The 27,602-nt window shown below is 44.8% G+C and overlaps 1 protein-coding gene across 1 annotated transcript in view; it reads left to right on the top strand.

Moving 5' to 3' along the window:
- Window positions 1-27,602, top strand: part of MYO1D (myosin ID) — a 350,574-nt gene that overhangs the window by 142,593 nt on the left and 180,379 nt on the right. The window contains 2 exon segments of the mRNA XM_038754744.1: window positions 3,457-3,531; window positions 6,046-6,178. Of these exon segments, the coding sequence (XP_038610672.1) occupies window positions 3,457-3,531; window positions 6,046-6,178 (208 nt within the window).

Below are 27,602 nucleotides of genomic sequence, written 5' to 3'. Positions count from 1 at the left end.
GCGTCAAACGGTGAAGCTCATCGAGCTCTTCGTTCATTCATTCATTCCTTCGATCGTGTTTGTTGAGAGCTTACTGCGTGCGGAGCACTGTACTAATCGCTTGGGAGAGTAGAAGCGGCGTGGCTCAGTGGAAAGAGCCCGGGTTTTGGAGTCAGGGATCATGGGTTCAAATTCCGGCTCTGCCAACTGTCAGCTGGGTAACTTTGAGCAAGTCACTTCACTTCTTTGGGCCTCAGTGACCTCATCTGGAAAATGGGGATGAAGACTGTGAGCCCCCCGTGCGACAACCTGATCACCTTGTAACCTCCCCAGCACTTAGAACCGTGCTTTGCACATAGTAAGCGCTTAATCAATTCCATCATTATTATTATTATTATTATTATTAAAATGGGGATGAAAACTGTGAGCCCCTCATGGGACAACCTGACCACCTTGTAACCTCCCCAGCGCTTAGAACAGTGCTTGGCACATAGTAAGCACTTAACAAATACCATCATTATTATTATTATTATTAAAATGGGGATGAAAACTGTGAGCCCCCCATGGGACAACCTGATCACCTTGTAACCTCTCCAGCACTTAGAACAGTGCTTTGCACATAATAAGCGCTTAATAAATACCATTATTATTGTTGTTATTATTAAAATGGGAATTAAAACTGTGAGCCCCCTGTAGGACAACCTGATCACCTTGTAACCTCCCCAGCGCTTAGAACAGTGCATTGCACATAGTAAGCGCTTAATAAATACCATCATTATTATTATTATTATTATTATTAAAATGGGGATTAAAACTGTGAGCCCCCCGTGGGACAACCTGATCACCTTGTAACCTCTCCAGCGCATAGAACAGTGCTTTGCACATAGTAAGCGCTTAATAAATACCATCATTATTATTACTATTATTAAAGTGGGGATGAAAACTATGAGCCCCCCGTGGGACAACCTGATCACCTTGTAACCTCCCCAGCGCTTAGAAGAGTGCTTTCCACATAGTAAGTGCTTAACAAATACCATCATTATTATTACTATTATTAAAATGGGGATTAAAACTGTGAGCCCCCCGTGGGACAACCTGGTCACCTTGTAACCTCCCCAGTGCTTAGAACAATGCACATAGTAAGCGCTTAACAAATACCATTATTATTATTATTATTATTATTATTATTATTATTATTATTATTATTATTATTATTATTAAAATGGTGATCAAAACTGTGAGCCCCCCGTGGGACAACCTGATCACCTTGTAGCCTCCCCAGCGCTTAGAACAGTGCTTTGCACATAGTAAGCGCTTAATAAATGCCATCATTATTATTATTATTATTATTAAAATGGGGATTGAGACTGTGAGCCCCCCGTGGGACAACCTGATCACGTTGTAACCTCCCCAGCGCTTAGAACAGTGCTTTGCACATAGTAAGCACTTAACAAATACCAGCATTATTATTATTATTAAAATGAGGATGAAAACTGTGAGCCCCCCGTGGGACCACCTGACCACCTTGTAACCTCCCCAGCGTTTAGAACAGTGCTTGGCACATAGTAAGCGCTTAATAAATGCCATCATTATTATTATTAAAATGGGGATGAAAACTGTGAGCCCCCCGTGGGACAACCTGATCACCTTGTAACCTCCCCAGCGCTTAGAACAGTGCTTGGCACATAGTAAGCGCTTAATAAATGCCATCATTATTATTATTAAAATGGGGATGAAAACTGTGAGCCCCCCGTGGGACCACCTGATCACCTTGTAACCTCCCCAGCGCTTAGAACAGTGCACATAGTAAGCGCTTAACAAATACCGTCATCATCATTATTATTATTAATAATAATAAACAGACACATTCCATGCCAACAACGAGTTTAGAGTCTAGAGGGGGAGGCGGACATTATTGGAAATAAATCGGTGACAGAGCTGGACGTAAGCGGTGTGGGGCTGGGAGGGGGAACGGATAAAGGGAGAAGGGAGTGGGAGACAAGGAAATTAGGGCTTAGGGAAGGCTGTTGGGTAGGGACCGTCTCTATATGTTGCCAATTTGTACTTCCCAAGCGCTTAGTCCAGTGCTCTGCACACAGTAAGCGCTCAATAAATGCGATTGATTGATTGATTCTTGGAGGAGATGGGCCTTCAATAAGGATTTGAAAGGGCAGGGAGAGCCATTGTCCGTCGGATTGGAGAAGGGAAGGAATTCCAGGCCAGAGGCGGGACGGGGGTGAGAGGTCATGGCGAGATAAGTGAGATGGAGATGCGATGTGAAGGTTGGCATTAACAGAGCCAAGTGTGTGGGCTGGATTAAGTTAATAATAATAATAATAATAATAATAATGGTATTTGTTAAGCGCTTACTATGTGCAAAGCCCTGTTCTAAGCGCTGGGGAGGTTACAAGGTGATCAGGTTGTCTCATGGGGGGCTCACAGTTTTCATCCCCATTTTAATAATAATAATGGCATTTCTTAAGCGCTTACTATGTGCAAAGCACTGTTCTAACCGCTGGGTTGGATACAAGTGATCAGGTTGTCCCACGGGGGGCTCACAGTTTTCATCCCCATTTTAATAATAATAATAATAATAATAATGGTATTTGTTAAGCGCTTACTATGTGCAAAGCCCTGTTCTAAGCGCTGGGGAGGTTACAAGGTGATCAGGTTGTCCCACGGGGGGCTCACAGTTTTCATCCCCATTTTAATAATAATAATATGATGGTATTTGTTAAGCGCTTACTATGTGCAAAGCACTGTACTAACCGCTGGGTTGGATACAAGTGATCAGGTTGTCCCACGGGGGGCTCACAGTTTTTATCCCCATTTTAATAATAATAATAATAATAATGGTATTTGTTAAGCGCTTACTATGTGCAAAGCACTGTTCTAACCGCTGGGTTGGATACAAGTGATCAGGTTGTCCCACGGGGGGCTGACAGTTTTCATCCCCATTTTAATAATAATAATATGATGGTATTTGTTAAGCGCTTACTATGTGCAAAGCCCTGTTCTAAGCTCTGGGGAGGTTATCAATCAATCAATCAATCGTATATATTGAGCTCTTACTGTGTGCAGAGCACTGTACTAAGCGCGTGGGAAGTACAAGGTGGCAACATATAGAGACAGTCCCTACCCAACAGTGAGCTCACAGTCTAAAAGGGGGAGAGTTCTAATGCCTTGGGTAAGTCACTTCACGTCTCTGGGCCTCAGTTCCCTCGTCTGTAAAATGGGGATGAAGACCGCGAGCCCCACATGGGACAGGGACTGTGTCCAACCCGATTATCTTTTATCTACTTAGAAGCGCTTAGTCCAGTGCTCTGCACACAGTAAGCGCTCAATAAATACGATGGATTGATTGATTGAACGGTGTCTGGCATATAGCAAGCGCTTAGCAAATGCCACAATTGTTATTATTATCGTCCCGGCCTAGGACTGACAAAATGCACCTTTCTTTTTCTTTTTCAAAATTAGCTATTCCGTCATCGGATTTATCGACAAAAACAAAGATACCTTATTTCAAGATTTCAAGCGCCTTATGTACAACAGGTAGGATGGGATTTCTTTTCTGTTCTCCGTCGGATGGATACCGCGGGGCCACGGGTGCGAAGACCCCATCATTCACTCATTCATTCAATCAGATTTATTGAGCGCTTACTGTGTGCACAGCACTGTACTAAGCGCTTGGGAAGTACAAGTTTGCAACATAGAGAGACAGTCCCTACCCGACAATGGGCTCACAGTCTAGAAGGGGGGAGACAGACAACAAAACAAAACATATTAACAAAATAGAATAGTAAATATGTACAAATAAAATAAAATAGAGTAATAAATCTGTCCAAACAGTCATTCATTCAATTGTATTGATTGAGCGCTTACTGTGTGCAGAGCACTGTACTAAGCACTTGGGAAGTACAAGTTGACAACATCTAGAGGCGGTCCCTACCCAACAGTGGGCTCACAGTCTAGAAGGGGGAGACAGACAACAAAACAACACATATTAACAAAATAGAATAGTAAATATGTACAAGTAAATGAGTAATAAATCTGTCCAAACATTCATTCATTCAGTCGTATTGATTGAGCGCTTACTGTGTGCAGAGCACTGTACTAAGCGCTTGGGAAGTACAAGTTGGCAACAGATAGAGACGGTCCCTACCCAACAATGGGCTCACAGTCTAGAAGGGGGAGACAGACAACAAAACAACACATATTAACAAAATAGAATAGTAAATATGTACAAGTAAAATAAGAGTAATAAATCTGTCCAAACATTCATTCATTCAGTCGTATTGATTGAGCGCTTACTGTGTGCAGAGCACTGTACTAAGCGCTTTGGAAGTACAAGTTGGCAACAGATAGAGACAGTCCCTACCTGACAACGGGCTCACAGTCTAGAAGGGGGGAGACAGACAACAAAACAAAACATATTAACAAAATAAAATGGAATAGTAAATATGTACAAGTAAAATAAAATAGAGTAATCAATCTGTCCAAACAGTCATTCATTCAGTCGTATTGATTGAGCGCTTACTGTGTGCAGAGCACTGGACTAAGCGCTTGGGAAGTACAGGTTGGCAACAGATAGAGACGGTCCCTACCCGACAGTGGGCTCACAGTCTAGAAGACGGGCTCACAAAATTGAAGCGAGAAGCAGCGTGGCTCAGTGGAAAGAGCCCGGGCTTGGGAGTCAGAGGTTGTGGGTTCTAATCCTGGTTCCGCCACTTAATAATAATAATAATAATAATAATAATAATAATAATAATAATGGCATTTACTAAGCGCTTACTATGTGCAAAGCACTGTTCTAAGCTCTGGGGAGGTTACAAGGTGATCAGGTTGTCCCATGGTGGGGGCAGCACTTATAACAGTGCTTTGCACATAGTAAGCGCTTAATAAATGCTATCATTATTATTATTATTATTATCATTATGTAGAGCATTGACCTAGGCACTCTGGAGAGTACACTTAATAATAATAATGATGGCATTTATTAAGCGCTTACTATGTGCAAAGCACTGTTCTAAGTGCTGGGGAGGTTACAAGGTGATCAGGTTGTCCCACATGGGGCTCACAGTCTTCATCCCCATTTTACAGATGAGGTCATTGAGGCTCCGAGAAGTGAAGTGACTTCATCATCATCATCAATCGTATTTATTGAGCGCTTACCGTGTGCAGAGCACTGTACTAAGCGCTTGGGAAGTACAAATTGGCAACATCTAGAGACGGTCCCTACCCAACAGTGGGCTCACAGTCTAAAAGGGGGAGACAAAACCAACCATACTACAAAATAAAATAGAATAGATATGTACAAGTAAAATAAATAAATAAATAAATAGAGTAATAATTATGTACAAACATATATACAGGTGCTGTGGGGAAGGGAAGGAGGTAAGATGGGGGGGATGGAGAGGGGGACGAGGGGGAGAGGAAGGAAGGGGCTCAGTCTGGGAAGGCCTCCACAGGTTGCCCAAGGTCACTCAGCAGACATGTGGGGGAGTCAGGATTCGAACCCACGACCTCTGACTCCAAAGCCCGGGCTCTTTCCACCGAGCCACGCTGCTATTACTCTCTAAATACCACCATTATTGTTCTGTTCTGTTCTGTATTGTTCTGCAGCCCCTTCCTTCCTCTCCCCTTCGTCCCCCTCTCCATCCCCCCATCTTACCTCCTTCCCTTCCCCACAGCACCTGTATATATGGATATATGTTTGTACAGATTTATTACTTTATTTATTTTACTTGTACATATCTATCCTATTTATTTTATTTTGTTAGTATGTTGGGTTTTTATTCTCTGTCTCCCCCTTTGAGACTGTGAGCCCACTGTTGGGTAGGGACTGTCTCTAGATGTTGCCAGTTTGTACTTCCCAAGCGCTTAGTCCAGTGCTCTGCACATAGTAAGCGCTCAATAAATACGATTGATTGATTGATTGATTGATTGATTGATTGTTATTATCTGGGGGATTCCAGGCCGCAAAATCGACTGGGGCTCAACGGGGCGGCCGGGCCACGGGGACAAATAATCTGGTTTTTTTTTTTCCTCTGTCCCTGGGCCTTCCAGCTCAAATCCCGTGCTGAAGAAGATGTGGCCCGAGGGCAAGCTGAGCATCACCGAAGTGACCAAACGGCCTCTCACCGCCGCGACCCTGTTCAAGAACTCCATGGTCGCCTTGGTAGACAACTTAGCCTCAAAGGTAATCGATCCGTTGCCCCCCATCCTAAGAGTCCACCCGTAAGAGGCCGTTTGGGGCTTCCTCCGGAAAGCGAAGGCGTTGGAGGCCGGGAATGGGAATTTCGACCTTTCCTGAGCCACGGGAGGAGCTGGGTCTATCATTCATTTACTTGTACATATCTACTCTACTTATTTTATTTTGTTAGTATGTTTGGTTTTGTTCTCCGTCTCCCCCTTTTAGACTGGGAGCCCACTGTTGGGTAGGGACTGTCTCTATGTGTTGCCAATTTGTACTTCCCAAGCGCTTAGTCCAGTGCTCTGCACACAGTAAGCACTCAATAAATACGATTGATGATGATGATGAATGAATGAATGAATGGGGATGTGACCACCCCAATTTCTCTCTGAGCCCTTACTGCAGGGCTCGCCCACCTGCAGTTTATCCCTACAGGATTTTTCGCTCGGTCCTGACATTCCCCAGACTGAGCCCCTTCCCTCCTCTCCCCCTCGTCCCCCTCTCCATCCCCCCCCCATCTTACCTCCTTCCCTTCCCCACAGCACCTGTATATATGTATATATGTTTGTACAGATTTATTACTCTATTTATTTATTTATTTTACTTGTCAATCAATCAATCAATCAATCAATCATATTTATTGAGTGCTTACTATGTGCAGAGCACTGTACTAAGCGCTTGGGAAGTACAAATTGGCATCACATAGAGACAGTCCCTACCCAACAGTGGGCTCACAATCTAAAAGGGGGAGACAGAGAACAGAACCAAACATACCAACAAAATGAAATAAGTCCATATCTATTCTATTTATTTTATTTTGTTACTATGTTTGGTTTTGTTCTCTGTCTCCCTCTTTTAGACTGTGAGCCCACTGTTGGGCAGGGACTGTCTCTAGATGTTGCCAACTTGTACTTCCCAAGCGCTTAGTACAGTGCTCTGCACACAGTAAGCGCTCAATAAATACGATTGATGATGATGATTCCCCTGTTGCTCTTCCCCCCTCCGGCTTTCTCGTTCCACCTTCGTAATAATAATAATAATAATAATAATGTTGGTATTTATTAAACGCTTACTATGTGCAAAGCACTGTTCTAAGCGCTGGGGTAGATACAAGGTAATCAGGTTGTCCCACGAGGGGCTCACAGTCTTCATCCCCATTTTCCAGATGAGGGAACTGAGGCCCAGAGAAGTGAAGTGACTTGCCCAAAGTCACACAGCTGAGAAGTGGCGGAGCTGGGATTTGAACCCACGACCTCTGACTCCAAAGCCCGGGCTCTTTCCACTGAGCCACGCTGCTTCCCTAAATGTTTTGTAAGGATCCGAAACATTCCCAGGACGATTCCCAATTAGATGTCAGTGACACTAAACCCAGGGGAAAGTTTAGTAGCCAAAGAACTCGCGGGAACGCCATGGAATTTCATTTTGCAGCCTCTAAATACTTTGGAGGTTTGCTTTCTCCGCCCCCAAAGTCCCTTCGGAGACCTGCAGTCACCAAGGTAAACGCGAGAGAAGCGTTCATTCATTCAATCGTATTTATTGAGCGCTTACTGTGGGCAGAGCACTGTACTAAGCGCTTGGGAAGTCCAAGTTGGCAACATATAGAAGCAGCGTGGCCTAGCGGGAGTTGAGGACCCGGCTTCTCATCCCACCTTCGCCACCTGTCTGCTGTGCGACCTTGGACGAGTCACTTCACTTCTCTGGGCCTCAGTTCCTTCTTCTGGAAAATGGGGGTGAAGACCGTGAACCCCACGTTTAGAGAAATTTAGGGAATTTCAATTTTAGAGATTTTAGAGAGGCAGTGTGGCTCAGTGGGAAGGAGCCCGGGCTTTGGAGTCAGAGGTCATGGGTTCAAATATCGGCTCCGCCACTTGTCAGCTGGGTGACTTTGGGCAAGTCACTTCGCTTCTCCGGGCCTCAGTTCCCTCTTCTGGAAAATGGGGATGAAGACTGTGAGCCCCACGGGGGACAGCCTCATCACTTTGTATCCCCCCAGTGCTTAGAACAGTGCTTTCCACATAGTAAGCACTTAATACTGAGGAAGGAAGGAAGACTGAGCCCCTTCCTTCCTCTCCCCCTCGTCCCCCTCTCCATCCCCCCATCTTACCTCCTTCCCTTCCCCACAGCACCTGGATATATGGATATATGTTTGTCCATATTTATTACTCTATTTATTTATTTATTTATTTTACTTGTACATATCTGTTCTATTTATTGTATTTGGTTAGTATGTTTGGTTTTGTTCTCTGTCTCCCCCTTTTAGACTGTGAGCCCACTGTTGGGTAGGGACTGTCTCTGTATGTTGCCAACTTGGACTTCCCAAGCGCTTAGTACAGTGCTCTGCACATAGTAAGCGCTCAATAAATACGATTGATGATTGATGATGATGATGATGATGATGATGATGATGATGATGGCATTTATTAGGCACTCACTAGGTGCAAAGCGCTGTTGTAAGCGCTGGGGAGGTAACAAGGTGATCAGGTTGTCCCACGTGGGGCTCACAGTCTTAATCCCCATTTTCCAGGTGAGGTCACTGAGGCCCGGAGAAGTGAAGTGGCTTGCCCAAAGTCGCCCGGCTGACGCTTTGCAGAGCCGGGATTTGAACCCATGACCTCTGACTCCAAATAATAACGATGGTATTTGTTAAGCGCTTACTATGTGCAAGGCACTGTTCTAAGCGCTGGGGGGATACAAGCCCCACGTGGGGCTCACAGTCTTAATCCCCATTTTCCAGAAGAGGTCACTGAGGCCCGGAGAAGTGAAGTGACTTGCCCAAAGTCGCCCAGCTGACGCTTGGCGGAACTGGGATTTGAACCCATGACCTCTGACTCCAAATAATAATAATAATGATGGTATTTGTTAAGCGCTTACTACGTGCAAGGCACTGTTCTAAGCGCTGGGGGGGGGGATACAAGGTGATCAGGTTGTCCCATGTGGGGCTCACAGTCTTAATCCCCATTTTCCAGATGAGGTCACTGAGGCCTGGAGAAGTGAAGTGACTTGCCCAAAGTCGCCCAGCTGACGCTTGGCAGAGCCAGGATTTGAACCCATAACCTCTGACTCCAAATAATAATAATGATGATGGTATTTGTTAAGCGCTTACTATATGCAAGGCACTGTTCTAAGCGCTGCAGGGATACAAGGTGATCAGGTTGTCCCATGTGGGGCTCACATTCTTAATCCCCATTTTCCAGATGAGGTCACTGAGGCCCAGAGAATTGAACTGACTTACCCAAAGTCGCCCAGCTGACGCTTGGCGGAGCCGGGATTTGAACCCATGACCTATGTCATGGTTGTGTCAGAGGTCATGGGTTCGAATCCCAGCTCCGCCACATGCCTGCTGTGTGACCTTGGGCAAGGCACTTCACTTCTCTGAGCCTCAGTTCCCTCATCTGGAAAATGGGGATTAAGACTGTGAGCCCCCCGTGGGACAACCTGATCACCTTGTATCCACCCAGCGCTTAGAACAGTGCTTTGCACATAGTAAGCGCTTAATCCATGCCATTGTTATTATTATTATTATTATTATTATTATTATGACCTCTGACTCCAAAGCCCGGGCTCTTTCCACTGAGCCACGCCGCTTCTCCCACTGGAGGGTCTTGAGGAGTGGGGAGACGTGGCCCGAATGGGTTTGTAGGAAAATGATCCGGGCAGCGGAGTGAAGTAGGGACCGGATTGGGGAGTCTTCTAGACAGTGAGCCCACTGTTGGGTAGGGACCGTCTCTATATGTTGCCAACTTCGACTTCCCAAGCGCTTAGTACAGTGCTCTGCACACAGGAAGCGCTCAATAAATACGATTGATTGATTGAGAGACAGGAGGCGGGGAGGCCGGCGGGGAGGCTGACGCAGTAGCCAAAGCGGGAGAGGACAGAGAAGCAGCGAGGCTCAGTGGAAAGAGCCCGGGCTTTGGAGTCAGAGGTCATGGGTTCAAATCCCGGCTCCGCCACTTGTCAGCTGGGTGACTTTGGGCAAGCCACTTCACTTCTCTGGGCCTCAGTTCCCTCATCTGTCAAATGGGGATTAAGCCTGTGAGCCCCATGTGGGACAACCTGATCACCTTGTAAACTCCCCAGCGCTTAGAACAGTGCTTTGCACATAGTAAGCGCTTAATAAATGCCATCATCATTATTATTATTATTATAAGTGCTTGGGCTAGCAGGGTGGCAGTTTGGATTTTAGACTGTGAGCCCACTGTGGGGTAGGGACCGTCTCTATATGTTGCCATCTTGTACTTCCCAAGCGCTTAGTACAGTGTTCTGCATACAGTAAGCGCTCAATAAATGCGATTGATTGATTGATTGATTGATTTTAGAGTGGATTTTAGCAATAGGATGAAGGCGGAATCAGCAGGATTCGGTGACAGATGGAATATGTGGGTTGAGTGAGAGAGGACTTGAGGATAATTCTGCAACTAAGGGCTTGTGTGATGGAGGGTGGTGGCGTTGTCTGAAGTGACGGAAAAGTCGGGGGAGGACGGGCTTTGGGTGGGAAGATGAGGTGTTCACCTGAATATATGTATATATAATAATAGTAATAATAATAATAATAACAATAATAATAACAATAATAATAATAATGACATTTATTAAGCGCTTACTATGTGCAAAGCACTGTTCTAAGCACCGGGGAGGTTACAAGGTGATCAGGTTGTCCCACGGGGGCCTCCCAGTCTTCATCCCCATTTTACAGATGAGGTCACTAAGGCACAGAGAATAATAATAATAATAATGATGGCGTTTATTAAGCGCTTACTATGTGCAAAGCACTGTTCTAAGCGCTAGGGAGGTTACAAGGTGATCAGGTTGTCCCACGGGGGGGCTCCCAGTCTTCATCCCCATTTTACAGATGAGGTCACTAAGGCACAGAGAATAATAATAATGATGGCATTTATTAAGTGCTTACTATGTGCAAAGCACTGTTCTAAGCGCTAGGGAGGTTACAAGGTGATCAGGTTGTCCCACGGGGGCCTCCCAGTCTTCATCCCCATTTTACAGATGAGGTCACTAAGGCACAGAGAACAATAATAATAATAATAATGATGATGGCATTTATTAAGCGCTTACTATGTGGAAAGCACTGTTCTAAGCACTGGGGGAGATACAAGGTGATCAGATTGTCCCACGGGGGGGCTCCCAGTCTTCATCCCCATTTTACAAATGAGGGAACTGAGGCCCAGAGAAGTGAAGTGACCGGCCCACAGTCACACAGCTTACAATTGGCGGAGTCGGGATTTGAACTCATGATCTCTGACTCCAAAGCCTGTTGCTCTTTCCACTGAGCCACGCTACTTCTCCAGTGTTTGTACATAGTTATTACTCTATTTATTCATTTATTTTACGTGCACATATCTATTCTATTTATTTCATTGTGTTAATATGTTTGGTTTTGTTCTCTGTCTCCCCCTTCTATTCATTCATTCATTCAGTCATATTTATTGAGCGCTTACTGTGTGCAGAGCTCTGTACTAAGCGCTTGGAAAGTACAATTCGGCAACAGATAGAGACGGTCCCTACCCGACAGCGGGCTCACAGTCTAGAAGGGGGAGACAGAGAACAAAACAAAACAAGGAGACAGGCATCACTAGCATCAGAGTGGTCGCTCCGAGATGGGAAGTTCAGCCTCTACTTAGGATTCTTCAAACAAAGGACCAGTGTGAACACCAACTCCAGCTCCTTTCCCTGATGGCCCGTGCCGGGCAGCCAGACTGTGAGCCCACTGTTGGGTAGGAACCGTCTCTATATGTTGCCAACTTGGACTTCCCAAGCGCTTAGTCCAGTGCTCTGCACACAGTAAGCGCTCAATAAATCCAACTGATTGATTGATTGACTCCAGGAGGCCTTCCCAGACTGAGCCCCCTCCTTCCTCTCCCCCTCCATCCCCCCCACCTTACCTCCTTCCCTTCCCCACAGCACCTGTATATATGTATATATGTCTGTACATATTTATTACTCTATTTATTTATTTATTTTACATGCACATATCTATTCTATTTATTTTATTTTGTTAATATGTTTGGTTTTGTTCTCTGTCTCCCCCTTCTAGACTGTGAGCCCACTGTTGGGTAGGGACCGTCTCTATATGTTGCCAACTTGGACTTCCCAAGCGCTTAGTTTGTACATATTTATTACTCTATTTATTTATTTATTTTACATGCACATATCTATTCTATTTATTTTATTTTGTTAATATGTTTGGTTTTGTTCTCTGTCTCCCCCTTCTAGACTGTGAGCCCACTGTTGGGTAGGGACCGTCTCTATATGTTGCCAACTTGGACTTCCCAAGCGCTTAGTTTGTACATATTTATTACTCTATTTATTTATTTATTTTACATGCACATATCTATTCTATTTATTTTATTTTGTTAATATGTTTGGTTTTGTTCTCTGTCTCCCCCTTCTAGACTGGGAGCCCACTGTTGGGTAGGGACCGTCTCTATATGTTGCCAACTTGGACTTCCCAAGCGCTTAGTTTGTACATATTTATTACTCTATTTATTTATTTATTTTACATGCACATATCTATTCTATTTATTTTATTTTGTTAATATGTTTGGTTTTGTTCTCTGTCTCCCCCTTCTAGACTGTGAGCCCACTGTTGGGTAGGGACCGTCTCTATATGTTGCCAACTTGGACTTCCCAAGCGCTTAGTTTGTACATATTTATTACTCTATTTATTTATTTATTTTACATGCACATATCTATTCTATTTATTTTATTTTGTTAATATGTTTGGTTTTGTTCTCTGTCTCCCCCGTCTAGACTGGGAGCCCACTGTTGGGTAGGGACCGTCTCTATATGTTGCCAACTTGGACTTCCCAAGCGCTTAGTACAGTGCTCTGCACACAGTAAGCGCTCAATAAATACAATTGATTGACTGATTGACTCCAGGAGGCCTTCCCAGACTGAGCCCCCTCCTTCCTCTCCCCCTCCATCCCCCCCATCTTACCTCCTTCCCTTCCCCACAGCACCTGTATGTATGTATATATGTTTGTATGGATTTACCTGATCACCTTGTAACCTCCCCTGCACTTAGTACAGTGCTTTGCACATAGTAAGCACTTAATAAATGCCATCATTATTATTATTATGATTACTCTATTTATTTATTTATTTATTTTACTTGTACATATCTATTATATTTATTTTATTTTGTTAATATGTTTGGTTTTGTTCTCTGTCTCCCCCTTCTAGACTGTGAGCCCGCTGTTGGGTAGGGACTGTCTCTATCTGTTGCCAACTTGGATTTCCCAAGCGCTTAGTCCAGTGCTCTGCACACAGTAAGCGCTCAATAAATACAATTGATTGATTGATTGATTGACTTCCCAAGCGCTTAATACAGTGCTGTGCACACAGTAAGCGCTCAATAAATACGATTGATTGATCGATTGATTGACTTCCCAAGCACTTAATACAGTGCTCTGCACACAGTAAGCGCTCAATAAATACGATTGATTGATTGATTGATTGATTGACTCCAGGAGGCCTTCACAGACCGAGCCCCCTCCTTCCTCTCCCCATCGTCCCCCTCTCCATCCCACCATCTTACCTCCTTCCCTTCCCCACAGCACCTGTATATATATGTATATATGTTTGTACAGATTTATTACTCTATTTATTTATTTATTTTACTTGTACATATCTATTCTATTTATTTTATTTTGTTAATATGTTTGGTTTTGTTCTCTGTCTCCCCCTTGTAGACTGTGAGCCCACTGTTGGGTAGGGACTGTCTCTAGATGTTGCCAACTTGGACTTCCCAAGCGCTTAGTCCAGTGCTCTGCACACAGTAAGCGCTCAATAAATACGATTGATTGATTGATTATTGATTTTGGACGTGTTCGGTTTGAGGTATCGTTGGGAAATCCAAGTAGGACTGTCCCGAAGGCCGGAGGAAATGGGAGACTGCAGAGGAGGAGAAAGGTCAAGGCTGGAGCGGGAGATTTGGGAATCACCCGCATGGAGATTCTAGCCTGTGAGCCTGTTGTCGGGTAGGGACCGTCTCTATATGTTGCCAACTTGGACTGCCCAAGCGCTTAGTACAGTGCTCTGCACACAGTGAGCGCTCAATAAATACAATTGAATGAATGAATGAATGGAGATGGTATTGAACCCTGGGAGCGAATGAGGTCTCTGAGGGAGTGGGTTAAGATGGCGAATAGAAGGGGGCCCAGGACTGAACCTTGAGGGGCTCCTGCAGTTAATAATAATCATAATCATGGCATTTATTAAGCGCTTACTATGTGCAAAACACTGCTCTAAGCGCTGGGGAGGTTACAAGGTGATCAGGTTGTCCCACGGGGGGCCTCACAGTCTTAATTCCCATTTTCCAGATGAGGTAACTGAGGCCTAGAGAAGTGAAATGACTTGCCCAAAGTCACCCAGCTGGCAATAATAATAATAACAGCATTTATTAAGCGCTTACTATGTGCAAAGCACTGTTCTAAGGGCTGGGGAGGTTACAAGGTGATCAGGTTTTCCCACGGGGGGCTCACAGTCTTAATCGCCATTTTAAAGATGAGGGAACTGAGGCTGAGAGAAGTTAAGTGACTTGACCAAAGCCACACAGCTGACAATTGGCGGAGCCGGGATTTGAACCCATGACCTCTGACTCCAAAGCCCGGGCTCTTTCCAGTGAGCCACGCTGCTGCTCGAAAGTTAAGGGGAGGGAGGCAGAGGAGGGGTCCGCAAAGGAGACTTAGAACAGTGCTTTGCACATAGTAAGCTCTTAATAAATGCCATTAAAAAGAAAGAGAGACTGAGAAGGAACCGCCAGAGTGTTGGTGAAGTTGAAGTTAGGAGAAGGGGATTGAGGAGGGGTAGGACGGAGTAGAGGCCGTTGGATTCGGTGAGAAGGTCATAAATAATAAATAATGATGGCATTTGTTAAGCGCTTACTATGTGCAAAGCTGTTCTAAGCGCTGGGGGGGGATACAAGGTGATCAGGTTGTCCCACGGGGGCTCACAGTCTTAATCCCTATTTTACAGTTGAGGTAACTGGGGCCCAGAGAAGTGAAGTGACTTGCCCAAAGTCACCCAGCTGACAATTGGCGGAGCTGGGATTCGAACCCACGACCTCTGACCCCAAAGCCCGGGCTCTTTCCACTGAGCCACGCTGCTTCTCGTCATGTCATGCGCTCTGCACAGAGTAAGCGCTCAATAAATACGATTGAATGAATGAATGAATCATTCATTCATTCGTATTTATTGAGCGCTTACTCTGTGTAGAGCACTGGACTAAGCGCTTGGAAAGTACAAGTTGGCAACAGCCGATTCATTCATTCCATTGTATTGATTGAGCGCTTACTGTGTGCAGAGCACCGGACTGAGCGCTTGGGCAGTCCAAGTTGGCAACATATAGGGACGGTCCCTACCTAGCAGCGGGCTCACAGGCTAGAAGGGGGAGACAGACAATAAAACAAAACATTTTAACAAAATAAAATGAATAGAATAAATATGTACAAATAAAATGAATAAATAAAGAGTAATAAATCCGTACAAACATATATACGTATATACAGGTGCTGTGGGAAGTCCAAGTTGGCAACAGCCGATTCATTCATTCAGTTTTATTTATTGAGTGCTTACTGTGTGCAGAGCACCGTACTAAGCGCTTGGGAAGGCCAAGTTGGCAACATATAGAGACGGTCCCTACCCAGCAGCGGGCTCACAGTCTAGAAAGGGGAGACAGACGACAAAACAAAACATATCAACAAAATAAAATAAATAGAATAAATATGTACAAATAAAATAAATAGAGTAATAAATCCATACAAACATATATACAGGTGCTGTGGGGAGGGGAAGGAGGTAAGGCGGGGGGATGGAGAGGGGGAGGAAGGGGAGAGGAAGGAGGGGACATGTCACTTCTAACATGTCATGTTAGAATCAATCAATCATTCAATCATATTTATTGAGCGCTTACTGTGTGCAGAGCACTGTACTAAGCGCTTGGGAAGTCCAAGTTGGCAACATATAGAGACGGTCCCTACCCAACAATGGGCTCATGTCATGTCATGTTAGAAGTGGGCATGTCACTTCACTTCTCTGGGCCTCAGTTTCCTCAGCTGTAAAATGGGGGTTCAATGCCACTCCCTCTCACCTGGACAGGAACCGAGTCCAACCTGAAAACCTCCTCTCTCGCCCAGTGCTTAGAACAGTGTTTGGCACATCGTAAGCACCTAGCAAATATAATAATAATACAAAAGTATGGCGGTACAATTTGGGCATTTAAATTCAGTATTAAGAATCCGAAGGCCAGCAGTCGGTTTGGGGATCCCACTGTTGGGTAGGGACCGTCTCTATATGTTGCCACCTTGTACTTCCCAAGCGCTTAGTACAGTGCTCTGCACGCAGTAAGCGCTCAATAAATACGATTGATTGATTGATTGATTGATTTATGCCTCTCTGGTTTCCCCCCACTCAGTAGGCTAGAATGATAAAATAAGAATTTCTGCGTAACCAGGTAACTGTGTCCCTGGTTACGGGACAGCTGTCTTCTTATTCTTAATAAAACATCATGTAGCAAGCTAACTCCTCATTCATTCAATCGTATTTATTGAGCGCTTACAGTGTGCAGAGCACTGTACTAAGCGCTTGGGAAGTACAAGTTGGCAACATATAGAGACGGTCCCTACCCAGCAACGGGCTCACAGTCTAGAAGCAGCGTGGCTTAGTGGAAAGAGCCCGGGCTTTGGAGTCAGAGGTCGTGGGTTCAAATCCTGACTCTGCCAACTGTCAGCTGTGTGACTTTGGGCAAGTCACTTTTAACTTCTCTGGGCTTCAGTTACCTCATCTGTAAAATGGGGATTGATTGTGAGCCCCACATGGGACAACCTAATCACCTTGTATCCTCCCCAGCGCTTAGAACAGTGCTTGGCACATAGTAAGCGCTTAACAAATACCAAAAAAACCCCAAAAACTGTTAAGCAGAACAGTGCCAAGCACTGTTCTGAGCACTGGGGTAGATACAGGGTAATCAGTTTGTCCCACGTGGGGCTCACAGTCTTCATCCCCATTTTCCAGATGAGTGAACTGAGGCCCAGAGAAGCTGTGACTTGTCCAAGGTCACACAGCAGACAAGTGGCGGAGCCGGAATTAGAACCCACATCCTCTGGCTCCCAAGCCCGGGTTCTTGCCACTATTCATTCATTCATCCAATTGTATTTATTGAGCACTTACTGTGTGCAGAGCACTGTACTAAGCACTTGGGAAGTACAAGTTGGAGGCCATAATGCTTCTACTTGATGGTGACAGTTCAAAACTGTGCAATTAAACAGATTCATTCATTCATTCATTCAATTGTATTTACTGAGCGCTTACTGTGTGCAGAGCACTGGACTAAACGCTTGGGAAGTACAAGGCAATTAAACAGATTCATTCTTTCATTCATTCAATCGTATTTATTGAGCGCTTACTGTGTGCAGAGCACTGGACTAAGCGCTTGGGAAGTACAAGGCAATTAAACAGATTCATTCTTTCATTCATTCAGTCGTATTTATTGAGCGCTTACTGTGTGCAGAGCACTGGACTAAGCGCTTGGGAAGTACAAGTTGGAGGCCATAGTGCTTCTACTTGATGGTGATGGTTCAAAACTGTGCAATTAAACAGATTCATTCATTCATTCAATCGTATTTATTGAGCACTTTCTGTGTGCAGAGCAATGTACTAAGCGCTTGGGAAGTACAAGGCAATTAAACAGATTCTTTCATTCATTCAATGGTATTTATCGAGCGCTTACTGTGTGCAGAGCACTGGACTAAGCGCTTGGGAAGTCCCAGTTGGCAACACCTAGAGACGGTCCCTACCCGTCAGCGGGCTCACGCTGTTGCCGAAGGGGGAGACAGACAACAAAACAAAAACAGATTAACAAAATAAAACAAATAGAATAAATATGTACAAATAAAATAAATAAATAAATTGAGTAGTAAATCAATCAATCAATCGTATTTATTGAGCGCTTACTGTGTGCAGAGCACTGTACTAAGCGCTTGGGAAGTACAAATTGGCAACATATAGAGACAGTCCCTACCCAACAGTGGGCTCACAGTCTAAAAGGGGGAGACAGAGAACAAAACCAAACGTACTAACAAAATAAAATAAATAGACTAGATATGTACAAGTAAAATAAATAAATAAATAAATAGAGTAATAAATATGTACAAACATATCAATCCATCAGCCGTATTTATTGAGCACTTACTGTGTGCAGAGCACTGTACTAAGCCTTGGGAAGTACAAGTTGGCAACATATAGAGGCGGTCCCTACCCAACAGCGGGCTCACAGTCTAGAAGGGGGAGACAGAGGACAAAACCAAACATACTAACAGAATAAAATAAATAGAATAGATATGTACAAGTAAAATAAATAAATAGAGTAATAAATATGTACAAACATATCAATCAGTCGTACTTATTGAGCGCTTACTGTGTGCAGAGCACTGGACTAAGCACTTGGGAAGTACAAGCTGGCAACATCTAGAGACGGTCCCTACCCAACAGTGGGCTCACAGTCTAGAAGGGGGAGACAGAGGACAAAACCAAACATACTAACAAAATAAAATAAATAGAATAGATATCAATCAGTCAATCAATCAATCAATCGTATTTATTGAGCGCTTACTATGTGCAGAGCACTGGACTAAGCGCTTGGGAAGTACAAATTGGCAACATATAGAGACAGTCCCTACCCAACAGTGGGCTCACAGTCTAAAAGGGGGATATGTACAAGTAAGATAAATAAATAGAGTAATAAATCTGTACAAACATAGATACATCTATACAGGTGCTGTGGGGAAGGGAAGGAGGTAAGATGGGGGGGATGGAGACGGGGACGAGGGGGAGAGGAAGGAAGGGGCTCAGGCTGGGAAGGCCTCCTGGAGGAGGTGAGTAAATCTGTACAATCAATCAATCATATTTATTGAGCGCTTACTGTGCGCAGAGCACTGGACTAAGCGCTTGGGAAGTCCAAGTTGGCAACATATAGAGACAGTCCCTACCCAACAGTGGGCTCACAGTCTAAAAGAACAGTCTAAAAGTACAAACATGTATACAGGTGCTGTGGGGAGGGGAAGGAGGTAAGGCGGGGAAACAGATGCTTATCCTTTTGGGGATGATCCTCTTGCCAGGGTTTGGCAGCGCGATCGTTTGTTTCCAAAGAAAAGACACCCACCCGCCCCTCAGCCACCCCCCCGGCCCGGGGATATTGTTGGTCTGTGACTCATACATGGTTAAATATAAACATTTTAATGTCTGAAGACCCGGCGTTCGGCGTGTGTAAGAACTTAGTCACTCAGCCAAATTAGTCAGGGAAGAGAATTTGCCGAAACCCCACATAGAACTTACAGAGATTTCAGACGCGCCCTCTAAATAATAATAATAATAATAATAATGGCATTTATTAAGCGCTTACATGTGCTTTTAGACTGTGAGCCCACTGTTGGGTAGGGACTGTCTCTATATGTTGCCAACTTGGACTTCCCAAGCGCTTAGTACAGTGCTCTGCACACAGTAAGCGCTCAATAAATACGATTGATTGATTGATTGATGTGCAAAGCACTGTTCTAACCATTGGGGAGGATACAAGGAGATCAGGTTGTCCCACGGGGGGCTCCCAGTCTTCATCCCCATTTGACACATTAGGGAATTGAGGCCCAGAGAAGTGAACTGACTTGCCCAATGTCACATAGCTGACAATTGGCGGAGCCGGGATTTGAACTCGGGACCTCTGACTCGAAAGCCCGGGCTGTTTCCACTGAGAAGACACAGCAATCGGCGAGCGTAAGGATTTAATCATTCAACCAAATTAGGGAAGAGAATTTGCCGAAACCCCACGTAGAACTTACAAAGTTTTCAGACACGCCCTCTAAATAATAATAATAGTAATAATAATAATAAATAATAATAATAATAATAATAATAATGGCATTTATTAAGCACTTACTCTGTGCAAAGCACCATTCTAAGCACTGGGGAGGATACAAGGAGATAAGGTTGTCCCACGGGGGGCTCACAGTCTTCATCCCCATTTGACAGATGAGGGAACTGAGGCCCAGAGAAGTGAAGTGACTTGCCCAAAGCCACACAGCTGACGATTGGCGGAGCCGGGATTTGAACTCGGGACCTCTGACTCGAAAGCCCGGGCTCTTTCCACTGAGAAGACACAGCGTTTGGCGAGCGTAAGGACTTAGTCATTCAACCAAATTAGTCGGGGAAGAGAATTTGCCGAAACCCCACGGAGAACTTACATATTTTTCAGACGCGCCCTCTAAATAATAATAATAATAATAATAATAATAATAATGATGATGATGACATTTATTAAGCGCTTACTATTTGCAAAGCACTGTTCTAACCACTGGGGAGGATACAAGGAGATCAGGTTGTCCCACGGAGGGCTCCCAGTCTTCATCGCCATTTGACAGATGAGGGAACTGAGGCCCAGAGAAGTGAGTTGACTTGCCCAACGTCACACAGCAAATTAGTCAGGGAAGAGAATTTGCCGAAACCCCACGTAGAACTTACAGAGCTTTCGGATGCGCCCTCTAAATAATAATAATAATAATAGCATATACTAAGCGCTTACTCATCATCATCATCAATCGTATTTATTGAGCGCTTACTATGTGCAGAGCACTGTACAAAGCGCTTGGGAAGTACAAATTGGCAACATATAGAGACAGTCCCTGCCCAACAGTGGGCTCACAGTTTAAGCACCGTTCTAAGCACTGGGGAGGATACAAGGAGATCAGGTTGTCCCACGGGGGGCTCCCCATCTTCATCCCCATTTTACAGATGAGGGAACTGAGGCCCAGAGAAGTGAAGTGACTTGCCCAAAGTCACACAGCTGACAATTGGCAGAGCCGGGATTTGAACTCGGGACCTCTGACTCGCAAGCCCGGGCTCTTTCCACTGAGAAGACACAGCGTTCGGCGAGCGTAAGAACTTAGTTATTCAACCAAATTAGTCGGGGAAGAGAGTTTGCCGAAACCCCACGTAGAACTTACAAATTTTTCAGACGCGCCCTCTAAATAATAATAATAATAATAATGGCATTTATTAAGCGCTTACTATGTGCAAAGCGCCGTTCCAAGCTCTGGGGAGGATACAAGGAGATCAGGTTGTCCCACGGTGGGCTCCCAGTCTTCATCCCCATTTTACAGATGAGGGAACTGAGGCCCAGAGAAGTGAAGCGACTTGCCCAAAGTCACACAGCTGACAGTTGGCGGAGCCGGAATTTGAACTCGGGACCTCTGATTCGAAAGCCCGGGCTCTTTCCACAGAGAAGACACAGCGTTCGGTGAGCGTAAGGATTTAGCCCCTCAACCAAATTAGGGAAGAGAATTTGCCAAAACCCCACGTAGAATTTACAAAGTTTTCAGATGTGCCCTCTTAATAATAATCAATCAATCAATCAATCGTATTTATTGAGCGCTCACTGTGTGCAGAGCACTGGACTAAGCGCTTGGGAAGTACAAGTTGGCAACATATAGAGACAGTCCCTACCCAACAGTGGGCTCACAGTCTAAAAGATAATAATAATGGCATATATGAAGCGCTTACTATGTGCACAGCACTGTTCTAAGCGCTGGGGAGGATACAAGGAGATCAGGTTGTCCCACGGGGGGCTCCCCATCTTCATCCCCATTTTACAGATGAGGGAACTGAGGCCCAGAGAAGTGAAGTGACTTGCCCAAAGTCACACAGCTGACAATTGGCAGAGGCGGGATTTGAACTCGGGACCTCTGACTCGCAAGCCCGGGCTCTTTCCACTGAGAAGACACAGCGTTCGGCGAGTGTAAGAACTTAGTTATTCAACCAAATTAGTCAGGGAAGAGAATTTGCCGAAACCCCACATAGAACTTACAAATTTTTCAGACGCGCCCTCTAAATAATAACAATAATAATAATAATAATGGCATTTATTAAGCGCTTACTATGTGCAAAGCGCCGTTCCAAGCTCTGGGGAGGATACAAGGAGATCAGGTTGTCCCACGGGGGGCTCCCAGTCTTCATCCCCATTTTACAGATGAGGGAACTGAGGCCCAGAGAAGTGAAGCGACTTGCCCAAAGTCACACAGCTGACAATTGGCGGAGCCGGAATTTGAACTCGGGACCTCTGATTCGAAAGCCCGGGCTCTTTCCACAGAGAAGACACAGCGTTCGGTGAGCGTAAGGATTTAGCCCCTCAACCAAATTAGGGAAGAGAGTTTGCCAAAACCCCACGTAGAATTTACAAAGTTTTCAGATGTGCCCTCTTAATAAGAATCAATCAATCAATCAATCGTATTTATTGAGCGCTCACTGTGTGCAGAGCACTGGACTAAGCGCTTGGGAAGTACAAGTTGGCAACATATAGACAGTCCCTACCCAACAGTGGGCTCACAGTCTAAAAGATAATAATAATGGCATATATGAAGCGCTTACTATGTGCACAGCACTGTTCTAAGCGCTGGGGAGGATACAAGGAGATCAGGTTGTCCCACGGGGGGCTCCCCATCTTCATCCCCATTTTACAGATGAGGGAACTGAGGCCCAGAGAAGTGAAGCGACTTGCCCAAAGTCACACAGCTGACAATTGGCAGAGCCGGGATTTGAACTCAGGACCTCTGACTCGAAAGCCCGGGCTCTTTCCACTGAGAAGACACAGCGTTCGGCGAGTGTAAGAACTTAGTCATTCAACCAAATTAGTCAGGGAAGAGAATTTGCCGAAACCCCACATAGAACTTACAAATTTTTCAGACGCGCCCTCTAAATAATAATAATAATAATAATAATAATAATAATAATAATAATAATGGCATTTATTAAGCGCTTACATGTGCAAAGCGCCGTTCCAAGCTCTGGGGAGGATACAAGGAGATCAGGTTGTCCCACGGGGGGCTCCCCATCTTCATCCCCATTTTACAGATGAGGGAACTGAGGCCCAGAGAAGTGAAGCGACTTGCCCAAAGTCACACAGCTGACAATTGGCAGAGCCGGGATTTGAACTCAGGACCTCTGACTCCAAAGCCCGGGCGCTTTCCACTGAGCCAAGCTGCCTCTTGCCTCGTTGATTGCACCGAAGAAACGAATACAGCTCGTTGCGGGTCGGGAGCGAGTCTTTGAATCTGTTAGAGCGAACCGTCCGCAGCGCTTGGTCCAATTCCCCGGGCGCAGTCAGCCCCCAATAAATTCAGTCCTATTTATTGAGCGCTTACTGTGTGCAGAGCACTGGACTAAACGCTTGGGAAGTCCAAGTTGGCAACGTATAGAGACGGTCCCTACCCAACAGCGGGCTCACAGGCTAGAAGATAAATACGATCGATCCATCGATGAGCGAGAAGCGCGGTGATTTAGGCCTCGATGAAAAGCCGGGGCAATCCTCCGTCGCCATCGTTGACGTGATTAAACACAATCCCTGTCCTTTCTGGGGCGCCCATCAGGATGAAGCTGCTGAACAAATAACCAAAACTTATGTGGACATAAAATTAATTTCATTCATTCAATCAATCGTATTTATTGAGCGCTTACTGTGTGCAGAGCACTGGACTAAGCGCTTGGGAAGTCCAAGTTGGCAACATCTAGAGACGGGCCCTACCCAACAACGGGCTCACAGTCTTGCCATTTCCCCTATCTGTGCAATTGATTTTAGTATCCTTCTCCCCCTCTAATAATAATAATTTTTATTATGGCATCTCTTAAGTGCTTACTATGTGCCAGGTGCTGTACTAAGCGCTGGGGCGGATTCAAGTAGATCGGGTTGGACACAGGCCCTGTCCCTCCAGGGGCACGCATCAGGATGAAGCTGCTGAACAAATAACCAAAACTTATATGGACATAAAATTAATTTCATTCATTCATTCAATAGTATTTATTGAGCGCTTACTGTGTGCAGAGCACTGGACTAAGCGCTTGGGAAGTACAGGTCGGCAACGTGTAGAGACGGTCCCTACCCAACCAACAACGGGCTCACAGTCTTGCCATTTCCCCTATCTGTGCAATTGATTTTAGTGTCCTTCTCCACCTCTAATAATAATAATAATAATAATAATTACGGCATCTGTTCATTCATTCATTCAATTGTCTTTATTGAGCGCTTACTGTGTGCAGAGCACTGTACTAAGCGCTTGGGAAGTCCAAGTCGACAATATATAGAGATGGTCCCTACCCAACTACAGGCTCACAGTCTTGCCATTTCCCCTATCTGTGCAATTGATTTTAGTATCCTTCTCCCCCTCTAATAATAATAATCTTTATTATGGCATCTCTTAAGTGCTTACTATGTGCCAGGTGCTGTACTAAGCGCTGGGGCGGATTCAAGTAGATCGGGTTGGACACAGGCCCTGTCCCTCCAGGGGCACGCATCAGGATAAAGCAGCTGAACAAATAACCAAAACTTATATGGACATAAAATTAATTTCATTCATTCATTCATTCAATCGTATTTATTGAGCGCTTACTGTGTGCAGAGCACTGTACTAAGCGCTTGGGAAGTACAGGTCGGCAACGTGTAGAGACGGTCCCTACCCAACCAACAACGGGCTCACAGTCTTGCCATTTCCCCTATCTGTGCAATTGATTTTAGTGTCCTTCTCCGCCTCTAATAATAATAATAATAATAATGATTACGGCATCTGTTCATTCATTCATTCAATTGTCTTTATTGAGCACTTACTGTGTGCAGAGCACTGTACTAAGTGCTTGGGAAGTCCAAGTCGGCAACATAGAGAGACGGTCCCTACCCAACAACAGGCTTACAGTCTTGCCATTTCCCCTATCTGTGCAATTGATTTTAGTATCCTTCTCCCCCTCTAATAATAATAATCTTTATTATGGCATCTCTTAAGTGCTTACTATGTGCCAGGTGCTGTACTAAGCACTGGGGCAGATTCAAGTAGATCGGGTTGGACACAGGCCCTGTCCCTCCAGGGGCACGCATCAGGATAAAGCAGCTGAACAAATAACCAAAACTTATATGGACATAAAATTAATTTCATTCATTCATTCAGTAGTATTTATTGAGCGCTTACTGTGTGCAGAGCACTGGACTAAGCGCTTGGGAAGACCAAGTCGGCAACGTATAGAGACGGTCCCTACCCAACAACAGGCTTACAGTCTTGCCATTTCCCCTATCTGTGCAATTGATTTTAGTATCCTTCTCCCCCTCTAATAATAATAATTATTATTGTAGGAATAATTATTATTATTAGGGATAATAATTATTATTAGGGAAGCAGTGTGGCCCAGTGGAAAGAGCCCGGGCTTTGGAGTCAGAGGTCAGGGGTTCAAATTCCGGCTCTGCCAATTGTCAGCAGTGTGACTTTGGGCAAGTCACTTCACATCTGGCCTTCTGGGCAGGGAGAGACACGTGGGCTGCTGCTGCGTGTCCTGGTGTTGTGATCTCCTTGTAACCTCCCCAGCGCTTAGAACAGTGCTTTGCACATAGTAAGTGCTTAATAAATGCCATTATTATTATTATTATCATTATTATCAACATTATCATATTGTATTCTCCCAAGCGCTTAGTACAGGATGCTAAGTTGATTGTGGTTTATCTCAGCCAGTGATGATAATAGCGATAAGGGGGGGATTTATTAAGGACTTACTTTGTCCCTGACACCGTGTTCATTCATTTATTCAATCATGAGAAGCAGCGTGGCTCAGTGGAAAGAGCCCGGGCTTTGGAATCAAGGGTCATGGGTTCGAATCCCAGCTCCGCTAATTGTCAGCTGGGTGACTTTGGGCAAGTCGCTTCACTTATTCTATTGATTTTATTTTGTTAGTATGTTTGGTTTTGTTCTCTGTCTCCCCCTTCTAGACTGTGAGCCCACTGTGGGGTAGGGACCGTCTCTATATGTTGCCAATTTGTACTTCCCAAGCGCTTAGTCCAGTGCTCTGCACACAGTAGGCACTCAATAAATACGATTGATTGATTGATTGATTCTCTGGGCCTCAGTTCCCTCATTTGGAAAATGGGGATTAAGACTGTGAGCCCCCCCATCCCCCCCGTGGGACAACCTGATCTCCTTGTAACCTCCCCAGTGCTTAAAACGGTGCTTTGCACATAGTAAGTGCTTAATAAATGCCATCATTATTATTATTATTATCAACATTATCATTATAATTTGTATTCTCCCAAGCGCTTAGTACAGGATGCTCAGTTGATTGTGGTTTTATCTCAACCAGTGATGATAGCGATAAGGGGGGGATATATTAAGGGCTTACTTTGTGCCTGACACTGTGTTCATTCACTTATTCAATCATGAGAAGCAGTGTGGCTCAGTGGAAAGAGCCCGGCCTTTGGAATCAAGAATCATGGGTTCGAATCCCAGCTCTGCCAGCTGTCAGCTGTGTGACTTTGGGCAAGCCACTTCACTTCTCTGGGCCTCAGTTCCCTCATCTGGAAAATGGGGATGAAGACTGGGAGCCTCCCGTGGGACAACCTGATCTCCTTGTAACCTCCCCAGTGCTTAGAATGGTGCTTTGCACATAGTAAGCGCTTAATAAATGCCATCACTATTATTATTATTATCAATATTATCATTTGTATTCTCCCAAGTGCTTAGTACAGGATGCTCAGTTGATTATGGTTTTTCTCAACCAATGATGATAGTGATAAGGGGGGGATTGATTAAGGACTTACTTTGTCCCTGACACTGTGTTCATTCATTCATTCAATCATGAGAAGCAGTGTGGCTCAGTGGAAAGAGCCCAGCCTTTGAAGTCAGAGGTCACGGGTTCGAATCCTGGCTCCGCCAATTGTCCGCTGTGTGACTTTGGGCAAGTCACTTCACTTCTCTGGGCCTCAGTTCCCTCATCTGGAAAATGGGGATGAAGACTGGGAGCCCCCCGTGGGACAACCTGATCTCCTTGTAACCTCCCCAGCGCTTAGCACGGTGCTTTGCACATAGTAAGCGCTTAATAAATGCCATCATTGTTATTATTATTATCAACATTATCATTTGTGTTCTCCCAAGCGCTTAGTACGGGATGCTCAGTTGATTGTGCTTTATTTCAACCAATGATGATAGCGATAAGGGGGGAATTTATTAAGGACTTACTTTGTGCCCGAAACTGTGTTCATTCATTTATTCGATCATGAGAAGCAGTGTGGTTCAGTGGAAAGAGCCCGGGCTTTGGAATCAAGGGTCATGGGTTCGAATCCCAGCTCTGCTAATTGTCAGCTGGGTGACTTTGGGCAAGTCACTTCACTTATTCTATTTATTTTATTTTGTTAATATGTTTGGTTTTGTTCTCTGTCTCCCCCTTCTAGCCTGTGAGCCCGCTGTTGGGTAGCGACTGTCTCTATATGTTGCCAACTTGGACTTCCCAAGCGCTTAGTCCAGTGCTCTGCACACAGTAAGCGCTCAATAAATATGATTGATTGATTTCTATTTATTCTGACAACTTGACACCCGTCCACATGTTTTGTTTTGTGGTCCATCTCCCC

This window comes from Tachyglossus aculeatus, chromosome 11 (assembly GCF_015852505.1).
Source record: "Tachyglossus aculeatus isolate mTacAcu1 chromosome 11, mTacAcu1.pri, whole genome shotgun sequence".
In the NCBI taxonomy this organism is placed as follows: Eukaryota; Metazoa; Chordata; class Mammalia; order Monotremata; family Tachyglossidae; genus Tachyglossus; species Tachyglossus aculeatus.
This window is presented reverse-complemented; position numbering and strand designations above follow the sequence as displayed.